Source organism: Triturus cristatus, chromosome 9, assembly GCF_964204655.1.
Source record: "Triturus cristatus chromosome 9, aTriCri1.1, whole genome shotgun sequence".
NCBI classification, from domain to species: Eukaryota; Metazoa; Chordata; class Amphibia; order Caudata; family Salamandridae; genus Triturus; species Triturus cristatus.
In genome coordinates, this window is record NC_140592.1 from 397,545,455 (window position 1) to 397,558,334 (window position 12,880).

Below are 12,880 nucleotides of genomic sequence, written 5' to 3' on the forward strand. Positions count from 1 at the left end.
TTGACTGCCAGTATTTTGGAAGTGTCAGTGTCATTTTTGTTATGCTTTTCGTAAAACTTTATAGTTTGAAGGGGAGGCACTGCTTGTCCCTCACCAGTATACAAGAAAACATTGGCTAAAAGCAAAAGTATTTTTTGTTTGTAAAAATCACACATTGCCATAGTGGTCCCTTGCACTGAAGGCAACTACTTTGTGTGTGAATGGGCAGAATGTGAAAGAGCTGAATGCTGTCACTCACAGTGAAATTAGCCAATGGCTGTAGTGGGCTAACCCACTGCCTCATGCTGTATGCTGTAGGAAGGTGGAAGAAAAAAGTGAATAACACAACAACAAAGAAATGGATGAAAGAGGCTAGCTGAAAGCTGCTATAAGCAGGGTCACTGGAAATATGTGCTTCTGCGGCTGTGGCGTTTTCCACATAATTATGTATTTGCCACATTTACCACTTAAGCCATTATCTGCTGCATAATCTGCAGATTTTAACAAAAAATTGTTTCTAGCTCAAACTGATCAAAAGTTACTAAAAACACAGTGACACGAGTTCATGGACAGTAGAAGGCCCTTCACAAAAGTCGCTTACAGTTGCTTCTTGCTGTAATTGGGTTTTAAACTAGTACTACTAAAGTGAAATCTTTGCCTATGCATGGTTCCCATGAGTAAAAATAATGAAGTAATACTTTCACAAAATGTGCTGTATTATTCCGCATAATTAGCTTTTTTATTGCTGCATCATTTATAAACCCTGTCATATAAATTGGTCCACTTCCAGTGGCCCTGCCTATACGTGTAGTATATATATAATTTTAGTAAAAATCAAAAAGGCAGACCTAAAACCAGAGTTGAGGTGAGATGGTTGGGGAGCTTAGAAACTTCATTTAAATATGATCTGTCAAGTGAAGCCAGACACTGTGTGTTCTTAGCATTATATTGTATTGCAGTGCAGTTGGGTTCATATAGAGTCTGCTACTCTTGGTAGATCTGTTGAATTGCTTTACACCGAGTAGCACGCTACTCTGGAACCCAGGTTTACTGCTTAATCTAGTTGTTATTAATTATTACTTGTTAATTGGGTTTAGTCATGTGCTCCCAAGAAAATCATTCCATACATTAGCTACAGTTTCACTGTGGTAGATTAGATTAAAAGCACACACTCTGGCAACCACACAATTTTCCCCCTGGGGCCACAGCTCAGGTGTGCTGTGCCCTCATACTCAACCCTCTAAAATGGCCCCAGGTGGTCACTGGAGCTGGAATGGCATCAGATACTAGAAACAATTGACACCCTCTAAAAAAACAATAAAGTCTCGAAAAAATAAAGTTTGATCTCGCTTTTGACCAAGTTCTAGAGTTTTTTTCATCACCTGCAGCCTGAGCGATATAGCAGGGCTCAGTCTCTAGGGCTTGTTTGGGGCTGGGGATGCGGGACGTGGTGCATGGGGGCATTACCCCACCCAGGTCTGTCAATTGTTTCCTCTTTTTTTAACATATTCATGCCGTCCCAAGGCAGTGACTCCGGGCCTCATTGAAGCCTTGGGAATCAAAGGGCTCGCAAGGGCAGCATCACCTCCTCAAAGGAATCCTTTTATATGGAAATTGGGTCAGTGGGCAGATGGAAAACAGCAGGAGAGAGTGCCAAAAGGAGCTGGGGCGAAAGGGGCTGCGAGGAGGGGCGCTGGCCGCAGCGGAGCGGCCGGGAGACGGGCAGGAATGGCGGCCTGAGCCGTGGGGAGCATGCATTGGAGCCGTGTCCCTGGGTACGGGGGCCTTCCAGGTCGCAGTGGGCAGCATGTCCGGGTCACCGCGTCTGCCATGAACACGATGCTTGGGGTGCCCTTTAAGGAGCTCGTGAGTAGACATGGGAGAAAAATAAAGGGAAAGCCCACTCAATCATCCATGCAGAAATGCGACCCTTTCTGGCCTTCACCGAGAGCAGAGCTCTGCCAGGCCGGTTGGCTGTCAGTCAGTCTAGAAAACGTTTCAAAGTCTGCCGGTGTGACTCGCTGGAGGCAGGCACAATTAAAAACTGAGTTTTCAAAGCACGGCTGGGATGTGTATTAGTTTTTTTTAACTAGAGCCTTATCTGCGGCGAGGCTCCGGAGCACTATGAGAGGGGCTCGTAATTGAGTTCTGGGCGGTCTAGGGAAAGAGTGAGAGATAGAGAGAGAGAGGGTGCTGAGAATAAAGCGAGAGAAAGAGGTGAAGGACGGAGAGCGAAAGGGGAGAGAGGAAAAGGGAGCGAGTGAGAAAAAGAAAAGGAGGGAGACGAGGATAGAGGAAAGAAAATGCGGGGAAGAAAGGGGGGAGAGAGAGAATGAGAGAGAAAAAGAGAGAGCGCGGGATTGAGAGGGGGTTTGGGGCAGAGTCGGGAGTTCAAAATGAGAGACTTTTAAAATGAATATATACACAGGAAGGTGGGGATAAGAATTAATCTAATCGGCTAAAGAGAAGATAAAAAAGAAGTCAAAAGGGAGAAAGCAAGAAGGGAAAAAAGTGAATGCAAAGGGCTGCAATTTCAATTAGCATGCACCTCAAAAAGAGAGGAAAATGTGTAGGAAAAAGAAGGTAAAAGAAAAGGACAATAAGCATGCAAATAAAGTAGACAAAGTGATGCGAAATTATTAGGAATTAAAAGTGGACACAAGAGGGAATTAATGGGTCGACGAAGGGGGGAGAGCGAATAAAGGTGGAATGCCAACAGCCTATGAAGAGAGATTCCGATAAAAGAGGACTGTGTGAATGAATTCACGGTTGGATAAAAGATAGAACTAAAAAAAAAAAGATGGGTAGAACATAAGGGATAGGCTGGAAAGGCTGGAGGACGCAGCAGGAAGCAGCGGTGCGTGTGTCTGCCCGACTGAGCCGGCAGACAAAGGGTTAAAAGGCCCATGTACTTCCGGATGTGCTCATAGCTCAGGGCTGTGGAGCCCATAGAGGAGGGAGAGAGAGAAAGACGAGAGAGCATCCCTGCTCACTCCCTCTCACACACACACACACAGCCAAGCGCAGACATCCTGGAGGAGGCAGCAGCCACTGCCAGCCAGCCCAGAGCCTGCCTCCCACAGCAGAGAGAGGGGACCCCTGCAGCAGAGAGCACAGCCCAGCAGAGCGGGGAGAGGGGCAAGCATCTTAAGCAAGGCAAAGGAGCCCCGGGAGCAGGGAGCAACCCCAGCAGAGAACAGCATCTCCACAGCTGAGACAGGGAGCCCCCTGAAGCAGAGGACACCCCTAGCTGGGAGCGCGGAGCCCCTCGGAGCAGATAGTGCCTCCAGCACAGAAAGGGAGACCCCTGGAGAAGCCCAGCTACCCTGGTGGAAGATGCATGGCTGGAGCTGGTCTTGGTGAAGCCCACCGCCCTCCCTCCAAGGAGCCCTCCGCTGCCTCCATGCTCGGATCCCTGGCGGGTCCAGGTTCCAGAGTCCAGCGGGACTGAACAAGAAAGAAGAGGGTGTTTGGGGGTGTCTGTGTGCCCACCCCTCCCCCTCCCCCGCCCAGCAGGCACCAGGATCATCAGTCATCCTGCTTCTGACAGTTCTGGACCCTTGATGGACAGCTCTGGCAGCCAAAAGGCAAGAAAGAGATTCAGCGAGGAGCGGAGCTGCCGTGCCCTGCCTGCGCTGCCCATGCCTCCTCTGCCAGCCCCGGCGGCCTGCTAGCGCCGGCCAGACACCCCCGCTGCTCCAGCACCGGAGAGCGCGCACGGCCAGGAGGGAGCACCGCACTGCACGCTGGTGGATGCCCTGCTGCCCGCCCGGAGGCGCCCCGAGCCACCCCCCTCCGCCGCTGCTCCGGTCTGGGACTGCAGCGAGGTCCCCATGGCACAAAGGGTAGGTGCTTCTCCTTCCGCGGCCCCTCTCCCCCTATGACCGGGCCCAGCCTGCATGCCAGCCCGTGCGCTGGTCAGGGGAGGCTGCAGCGGGGCTACGGATGCCTGGCCGAGGCCCTGCTGAGCTGCTTCTGTGTGTGTATATGTGTAAATGGGGGTCCTGTAGCCCCCCAGGTGCCGCGTGTGGGTGTCTCGGGTGCAATCAGACGGGTCTGTATCTCTGTAACCCTGGTCCAGGTCCTCTGGGTGTCAAGTGTCCCCGAAAGCTGCTAACTGGCTCTGTGACGAAAGGGGTGACTGTGGGATGCTTGGGGTCTCTCACCCGCGGACCTCCCGTTTGGATGGTGCCCGTGCTTTGACTGGGGGTCTAATCACTTGCTGCCCCGACCATTTGCCTGCATGCTTGCCCCATGTGTGTCTGTGCCCTTGCCCCAAGATGTGCTGTGTGTGGGTTATTGACGAAAGATGTCCCTTTGGCAGTGAGTGTGACCCTTGAACTGACTGCACGCTGATCCTCCTGGAGTAGGCTAAGCGGGGTTTCTGGGACCCCAGCCGGTGCCACAGAGTGAGTGTTCTGCATGTGGTGCATTGGGGGGCGGGTCTCCTTTCTTGGGGCCGTGCATCAGGCTGAACCCTGGACTAAGTGCTTCGGTCCGAGCTCCACGATTTGAGGCACTGGAGTGCAGTCACTGGACAGGGGACCCTCCTTGTCACCCTGGTGTTGGCTGGAGCCTGCCCCCTCCATAAAGGGCCTACTCTGTACGGAACTTTAGTTTTGTGAGGTGCTGAGGGAATGGGCGCCTCTACTTGAGATGACCCCACATGGCTAGATCTGACGTACTCGGCTGCAGACCTCTAGCTCTATGGGACCCAGAGCATATGATAAGGGTTCACTGCCTCCCGTAGGTGCGTCAGGGGTCCTCTGCCCCAGGTCTGGTGTTTTGGGGCACCCTGTAGCGAGCAGTCTGCCCTCTTCACCTGACTCTGGTGAATTCTGACCCCTCCAGTTGTTTTGGGGAGGACCCCCTGACGTAAGCAGTCGCCCCTCTTCACCTGGCTCCGGTGGTGCTGCACGCTGTCCCCTCCACAGTGAGGTGCGTCAGGGGTCCTCTGCCACAGGTTTGTTGTTTTGGGGGCACCGGCACCCCTTATAGCGAGCAGTCACCCCTCTTCACCTGGCTCTGGTAGTGGTACATTCTGACCCCTCCACAGATACGTGCGCCAGGGGTCCTCTGCCCCAGGTCTGTGTCTCTCCCTTCTGAGGAGCTGAGCCCTCCATGTTAGGTAGGATCTCTCGTATTACCTGCGACCCCCGGGCTGCAGCTGGCTCTACTGTATGTCTAATTCTGGTTCACTTGGAAATGGTCATAGGGGCATGTTTGTCGTTGTGTGAGTGTATGCTTGTCTTCCAAGTGCCTTGCTGACAAGTGCGTGTGTGTTACCTTACGTCACGTGCGACCCCACCTGGCTGCACCTGAATGCGTAAATCTGTCTGGACGGGTCATGGACGTCGGTGCGTGTGTTTGTTTGATGCACGTGGGTCGGCATGCCACCTCGCTTCACCTGGGACCCCTTGGGTAACTTCTGGCTCTGCTGTCGGCGGGAGGCGGCAGGACACGGGGTGCGTGTTTTTGTGCGTGCCTGCCCAAAATGGTGTGCCGTGTCCTTCAGGTGGACCCCAGAACCGCGCCCCTTTAGAACCCCACTGTTTGGAAACTGCTGGTAATAAAATAGGGGGGGGGGGGTTATACCTGTATGTGTAATAGAAAGCCCTCTTGGTCAACCGCCTGAAAAAGGTACATTGACAAAGTGAAACTTTGCGAGTTGGGGCGCCACCTCTTTCTGTTACACCCCCAACCCCCCTTTAAAATCTTTTCGAATAATCGCCTGCCGAGACTCTATAAAGTATCTCTTCCAGTTCCTCCCAACGTCGGGCGCCTCACCGAACACTCCTTCGGGATTAACTCTCCCCCCCACTGCCCTCGGGTATTTTTTAGGGGTGGCGTATTTTCTGCCACACTTCCCTGCCGTGGCCCCAAATATACTAAGAGATTCATACTTGTTAAAGTTTCATATCTGCTAACTCAAGCAACATGGACGACTGTGGTTAGATGGGGTCAGTTTTGAAGGTTGCTTTGCTTTACTCCAAACCCCCCTCGTTTGTTTACTAATTTTGGTGAAAGACTCAAAATATAACGCCGCCGACCACACGGTTGTACTTGGAAGGCTCGGCGCTGCAAGCACCGCGGCGGGATTCCGCCAGGCAACCACGCGCCGGAGCGTTCGCGGACAAGCAAGGCAGTTTCCGAAATATTCTATTCTTGCAAATAATTTAACGCGCGCTGCTTTTTTAATTCCCTGTTTTTAACAGGACCAGGAAACACAACCTCTCCTTCTACACAGTTATAAAGGACCGAAATAAAGGGGCGCCCCTTATGTTTTAAAACTTTGCATTGTTGCAGGAGCTGAGACGAGTAGGTTACTTTCCAGATTGGAAGCACACAGGAGAGGCTTCGGTTCACACTTATGGGCTTGGATAAATAATATGTCGATGAAAGCCAGAGTCGACATCCGAGCACAGCCTTCAGCGTTCACCGTGTAAACATCTCAATCAAACCGTGCACCACCATAGTGCCTCTGTGAATAGTAAAACCGCAAACCGACATTTTTGTTTAAGTAAAACTATTCAATATACTGAAATACTTGTTTCAGGCCAGGTGGGTTTAACATCCAAGATAAAATGTCAAGCAAACTTTTTGCTTGTTTTTTTCCAATAATAAAAACTATCCTAACTGCAAGGAACATATGGTGCATTTTTGGGATAAACACGATTAAAAAATGATGTTGACGAAACAACTTACGAGATAAAATATATTCAGCTTGCCTCCTATTTAAAAACGTATAAATAAGATTATTTATCAGTTTAGGGGCTGGAAAACGAAGAAAGTTGAAGCAAAAGTTTCCTAACGCTTCTTAGCAACCCCTCCCCCCTCGCCCCCATGCTCGGGAAACAAAATGCCGAGTTTGCCAACCTTTCAGGGCGAAAAGTCCCTATGAAAAGCCCTAATGGGGGAATGAAGCCGCTTCATTAGGCATCCGCGCGTCCCCCCTCGGAATCCAGGGTGTGAAATGGACTGGACGGGCTGATTTCAATATGAAAGTCCGTCATGAGTCAGTAATTCCACAGAGCCGCGTCTTTTTGTGTGTTAAAGAGTTGGTTAAAGCTCAGGGAAGCAAGAAAGTCTGTTTCGTACACATTCTTCGGAGCACTTTTACTTTCTCTGTGACTCCGGTGCGCTCAAATCGCCGAAAATATGGTCGCAAACCTATTTTCTTTTAGGCGTTAAAGGATCCGTTCAAGAGGTTTGAAAAGTAAAGCATGTGTTCACACCGTGGCAGTGAATAACTTTGAATTTGCAAATGAATTAGTTACCTAAAGATGCTTTTGAGGGCAAATCATGTCAATTTATTTAATTTGTATTTCCTGCCAGCTGGAAAGAAATTCCCAGATTGAGTCTGTACAGATAAGGCAAGCTGTAAAGTTTGCAAAACTGGCCGTGAAATGTATGTACTTGGACTGTTTCTCGCAAGAATTAAGGGAAGTGTGAGAGAAGGAGAGAAATACAAAAAATGGAGGGAAGAAAATGGAGGGAAGCAAACAGGCAAGAAAAAAAAAAATAAAAGCAGAGGAGACCTGGAAAGTAAAATAAGGAAACTGAGACAGAGAAGTAGGAAACTCAAATAAGAAAGAGGAAAGTGCTTGGGAAAAAAAATTAAGATAAAAAGAAAACAAATACATACAAAAAATAAAAAGAGATAGGTAATTGGAAAAGTGTAAAGACAGATAAACAATAAAAGAAAGAGGGCAAATCATATGAGACGGAAAATCATGCTCTGTTTTGAGGACGACTTGCACCATTCGAAGAACACTGTTCTCAAGCACGTGTAAGAAGAGCTCTCTTGACTTGGGTTTTGCCCCGTGTACGTGTCCGAGATTGATTTTGTCTTTCTTGGTGGTGAACGTCCTCCTGCGTCAGCTGGCTTTTTAAGTGTGTGCTTTCTAGTGTGACTTTCAGTTTAGCTGTTTATGTCATTTAGCCAGCTGTCTGTGCATCCTGTCTTCGATTATCTGGCACTACTGCCCATAAACCCAATAAAATAGTTCAGGCATACACAGAGTATGACGTGTGGTCAGCTGTGTGTGCCTGCATGGGTGTTTGTGTCTAGCTGCATGAGGTAGCTTGTGCGTGTGTCCGATCCTGGTATCCTTCGCCTGTGTGTGTCTGCACGTGTCTGTGTCTATCTGCAGTGAATATGGTATGTTTGTCTTTCCATGTTTATATGACGGCCCGGCTGTATTGTGTTTCTGCCTGTAGCCAGCAGTACAGTGCCAGTGTTCACTGTTTGTTGTTGTGTGCAGTTGCAAAGTGCCTGTGTGTGCCTTGTGTGACTGTGTTTTGATGTAACCCGTTATTCTGTGTGGATATGATTCTGTCTTGCTGTAGAGTGCTGTAAAATGAAATGTGATTTTGACTTGCTTTATTTTGTCTGTTTGTGTAACTAGTAGTATATTTCTGTAGTGTGCACTTGATCATGGATGTGGTTGTCGATAGCTGCAGCTGTCTTTTACATGTGGTTGTGCATTGCTCTGTTGTGCCTTTTCATGGACGTGATTGTGTCTGGGTGTGTAATGTGTCTGTTTTACAGGTGTGGTTGTGTTTTTCTGCTGCGTGCTTTTCATTGCTTATGTGGTTGTCCATTACTATAAAGTGTTCCAAAAAAGGAACGAGATTGAATTTTGCTCTAACGTTCCTATCTTCTGGATGTGATTGTAGGTTGCCTATTGTGTCTCCGGCGAATGCAGTACTGTCGTGCTCTGTCGTGTGTGGCTGTCAGTATGGATGTGACTGTTTCTTGTTGTATGGTGGCTTTCTGTGTAGATGTGGTTGTGCCTTGCTGTAATATGTCTGCCTTTTGGCAGGTACCTGGCCTTTCTGAAACGAGTGCCTGTTTTAGTTGGACTGTGTTCTGCTGTAATGTGCCCGTAGGTTTAGAAGTGATTGTGTATTTCTGTACTATGGCTGTTTGTGTGTGGTGGGCCACTGCCTGACTGGTTGTGTGTGTCCACTGCTGACCAGGTACCTTCCATATCAGCATGTATTGATGTTACAGGGATTGCAATGACCATGGTAATATGAGGTGAACTGTGGTGGAGGAGTCCTCCATTTCTCAGGCCATCCCCTGGGTTGCAGGGCAGGGTGTTGTAGTTGGGTAAGACAGTTTAGGGGCTGTGTGATTACAGTGTCACTGAGTTTGGCCATCCATGCCCCCTTCAGTCTCTGTGATACAACTGTGTTGGATAAGGGCCCCTATCTTTTTTGGGGTACAGTGGGTGCTCTGTGGGTAGAGTGAGCACCAAAGGATGGTGGAGCATGTTATGTTGTTGGAGTGAAGCGTTGCAAGGGTGTTCGACCATTTTGAACTCTCCATTCTAAGGCGACCCTTTCCACTTCTGAGTGTTGCCCCCCCTGTCCGAGAGGGGGTTGGACGAAGCAAGGCTGAACTTTCAGTTTTGTAAAATCTCCTTGGAGTGAAATATATTTCGAATGGAGTTTGAGAGGAGACAAGTTACCCTTGGCGTCCCAGCCTATGGGGGTGAAGTGAACAGGAGGTAACTTACCTCTGCCTTCCCTCTCCTTGAGGCCCATGAATTGAGGGTGAAGGTTTTGCTTTCTCACCTGTTCCACAAATTCTCTCTAAGGATGAGTGGGTGTGTGTTGGAGTGAGAGGTTGAACGAGGGACTGTGATTTGTAGAGGTGCAGAAAAGTATTGGGGTTTCAGAACTCCCTTTATGGTTCGTCCCACATTCTTTCTGTAGGGGGAAGGAAGTGGGTGGCTAAGGTTGAATAGGGGAAATTTCAAGGGGTGCAGAGGGATGCGCTTCTCTTTTTAGGACCTTTGCACTTTCTCTGGGTGGGGAGGAGGGAGGGGGGATTTTTTTGCAGGAGATTTCTAGGGGTGGCGAGGACTGCATGAGTGAATGAATGAGTGGAATTTCTTGGGGTTCATAACCCCTTTTACACATCTCGCTTTCCCTCCTCACGTTGCAGTATGATGAACTGGTGCACTATGCCGGGATGGACGGGATCCCCCTGCCCGGCTTTGGGGACCCCCATGTTGGCAGGAGCCTGCAGCATCACCCACTTAACCAAAGCTCACCCTACGGGTCGTCGGGGGCAGCTCACCGGGCGGCCATGGCCCCAGGACTGGGCAGCAACGACGGCCTCAAGAGGGAGAAGGACGAGATCTATGGGTGAGCATCCTTGTGGGGTCATGACCTTGAGTATGCCCATTGACTTACTCCATTATTTTATATTTTGTTTACGGCTGAACTAAGTCCAGCTCAAATGACAGGGCATAGTGCCGGATATCCAAGCCTGAAGTGAGGGCGCTAATATTTGTTTTTATTTATTTGGCATTTTTTTGTACAACACGTACAAGGCTAGAGGGTTTTAGAGCGTTTCAAAGTATATAGAAATATAGGCAGACGGTAAACGTCAGGCCTGCAAAGTAACTTGCTTAAGAATTTCAGATTGTGGCATATTTGTGTACAAGAACCATTGCCCGATTCGACTTATTCATGGAAGATTTATTCAAGAGACATCCGCTCTCTGATTAGGGAGAATATCTGTAAAACTGGGCCAGGCACACTGAAATATTTGATTGATATATATTTATATATACCGTACTCCTTGCAGATACAGGCTTTTTTCTATAAGTAAGGCTACCGGTTTGATGGTTTTGATTTTTAGACACTTGGACCTGTATCTATCCATATTTATATTTTTATTTCTATATGTGTTTAGTTATTTTTATTTTGTGTTTTTGTGAAAAAAAATCTTGAAACTAGTTTATTTCCACATTTATTTACTCAACCGAGGCACGCTTGCAATTGGATGCCCCGGGGGTTTTACTGCTATAAGAAGGCTTATGCAAGACATTACTCGTATGCAAAACACTCTTATGGCATTAGTACTTTGAAACACAAGCACATCTGCAACTATTGAAGGCTTCGATAGATAAACTTCTCAGGTTTTTTTTTTACTCCCCTGTGTGTTGCTCTACACAGCTCTCTGCTTAACAGTCATGATTGAGAGCATCAAAGACCACTCAAAAGACGACAGATTTTTGCCTGGTTTTTCATATTTAAAAATAAATACAGAGAAATTGGTTGTTTTCTGTCTTTATTTATCCAAAACATACGTAAAAATGGAAATCGGAGAGCCCTACTTATAAGGTATGTGCGCGCAGAAGGCCCAGCACATTTCCTTACACAATGTACTAGGTAGTTTAAGCAGCAGGCCATGCATATTAAGATTTTTTTTTTAATTTACAGCCCTATGTACATGCTCTAGACCTGGCTCCTTTAGAAATCAGTTTCATGGGCTATGTAGATTCATGATGCCCTATACAGCTAAATATTTTACTTTCAGTGTGCCTTACTCATTTATGCTTTGCTTTACAGATGTATGTCCATGCAGCAGGGCCTGCATATTTAGATTTTTTTTTTATTTACAGCCCTACGAACATGCTCTAGACCTGGCTCCTTTAGATTTCAGTTTCATGGGCTATGTAGATTCATGATGCCCTATACAGCTAAATATTTTACTTTCAGTGTGCCTTACTCATTTATGCTTTGCTTTACAGATGTATGTCCATGCAGCAGGGCCTGCATATTTAGACATTTTTTTTGTATTTACAGCCCTATGTACATGCTCTAGACCTGGCTCCTTTAGATTTCAGTTTCATGGGCTATGTAGATTCATGATGCCCTATACAGCAAAAAATTTTACATTCAGTGTGCCTTACTCATTTATGCTTTGATTTACAGATGTATGTCCATGCAGCAGGGCCTGCATGTTTAAATGTTTTATTTACAGAGGTTTGTACATGCCTCAGGCCTTGCACATTTACAAAGGTGCTTCATGACCTATGTACATTCAATATACCCTGCACATGTAGATATTGCATTCATGAGGCATGTACCTGCAGCAGGCCTGCACATTAAGAAACTTTGTTTACAGGGGTATGCACATGCCATAGGCCAGACTCATTTGCTTAGTTGATTCGTGAGGCATGTACATTTAGTATGTCTTTCACATTTACATATTTGATTTGAAGTGGTACGTAAGAAGCAGTAGAGATATGTATTGTATTGTAATTGCATTTATATAGCGCGTACTACCTCTAACGAGGTGTCAAAGCGCTTTTTGGCGAGTAGCACGCTACTCCGGAACCCATAAGGGATTAGTGTTGTATTAGTATAGTGAAATATGAAAGTCATTTGAGTGGTGGATATGTCAGTTATGTGGCTCCGGAATGATAGCGGAGGGGTAGAAGAGGGATCACAACTACTTGACAGTTGGAGGATGTGGAATGGTTAGTTGCAGAAAGTTTAGAAAGATGCCTCCTCAACAGGGGCACTTAGAGATTTGTCCCAAAGTGCTCGAGGTCATAGGTCAGGCACAGCTTGCTTCGTTGGTAGTTTCAGGTTCAGGGCCAAAGTCACTGGAGGATTACCAAAGTGCTTGTTGTAGGATTAATGTTGGAGTTTCCAGAAGAACCAAGTCCACGCGAGATCCTATTGGGTGATACCAGTCGTTATCCCGTCTCCTCACACTGGCTCGTGTCCATTCTGAAGGGCCAAGTCTCGTTACTCTGTGTCCCACCTAGGGTCAGTACCTTTTCACGCGGCTCTTCATGCCCACGCTGCTCTGCGCCACACACCTGTTGAGTGCACAGCTGTAGCACAGGGCACCGGTGGAAGACACCAGAGACTAGCTGCATGACCATGAGGGCATAGGGGGTCACCTGCCTGCCAGCCATGAAAACACCGGGGCTCCCGCTGACCTCAATAGTGGTAATAGTGTAAATATGACTGTTATTATTATTCCGAATATTACTATTACTATTATTATTGCTATCATTATTATTATCTTTATTATTACTAATATTACTATTATTATTAGTATCATTATTATTATTACTAATATTAC

At 47.4% G+C, this 12,880-nt stretch overlaps 1 protein-coding gene across 8 annotated transcripts in view; it reads left to right on the top strand.

Annotated features, from left to right (window-relative positions):
- The first annotated feature begins 1,650 nt into the window (after positions 1 to 1,650).
- The window catches only part of LOC146798028 (homeobox protein meis3), a 128,640-nt gene continuing 117,410 nt past the window's right edge, over positions 1,651 to 12,880 (top strand). For 3 of the 8 annotated variants that reach the window (XM_085625263.1, XM_085625258.1, XM_085625262.1), the window contains exons 1-2: positions 3,103 to 3,824; positions 9,935 to 10,137. In XM_085625263.1, coding sequence (XP_085481389.1) covers positions 3,813 to 3,824; positions 9,935 to 10,137 — 215 coding nt within the window. In that variant the 5' untranslated portion in view covers positions 3,103 to 3,812. Of the gene's footprint in view, positions 1,846 to 2,980; positions 3,825 to 9,934; positions 10,138 to 12,880 lie in introns of those variants that run through there. The other 5 variants (XM_085625260.1, XM_085625261.1, XM_085625256.1 and 2 more) reach the window with 5 other exon arrangements.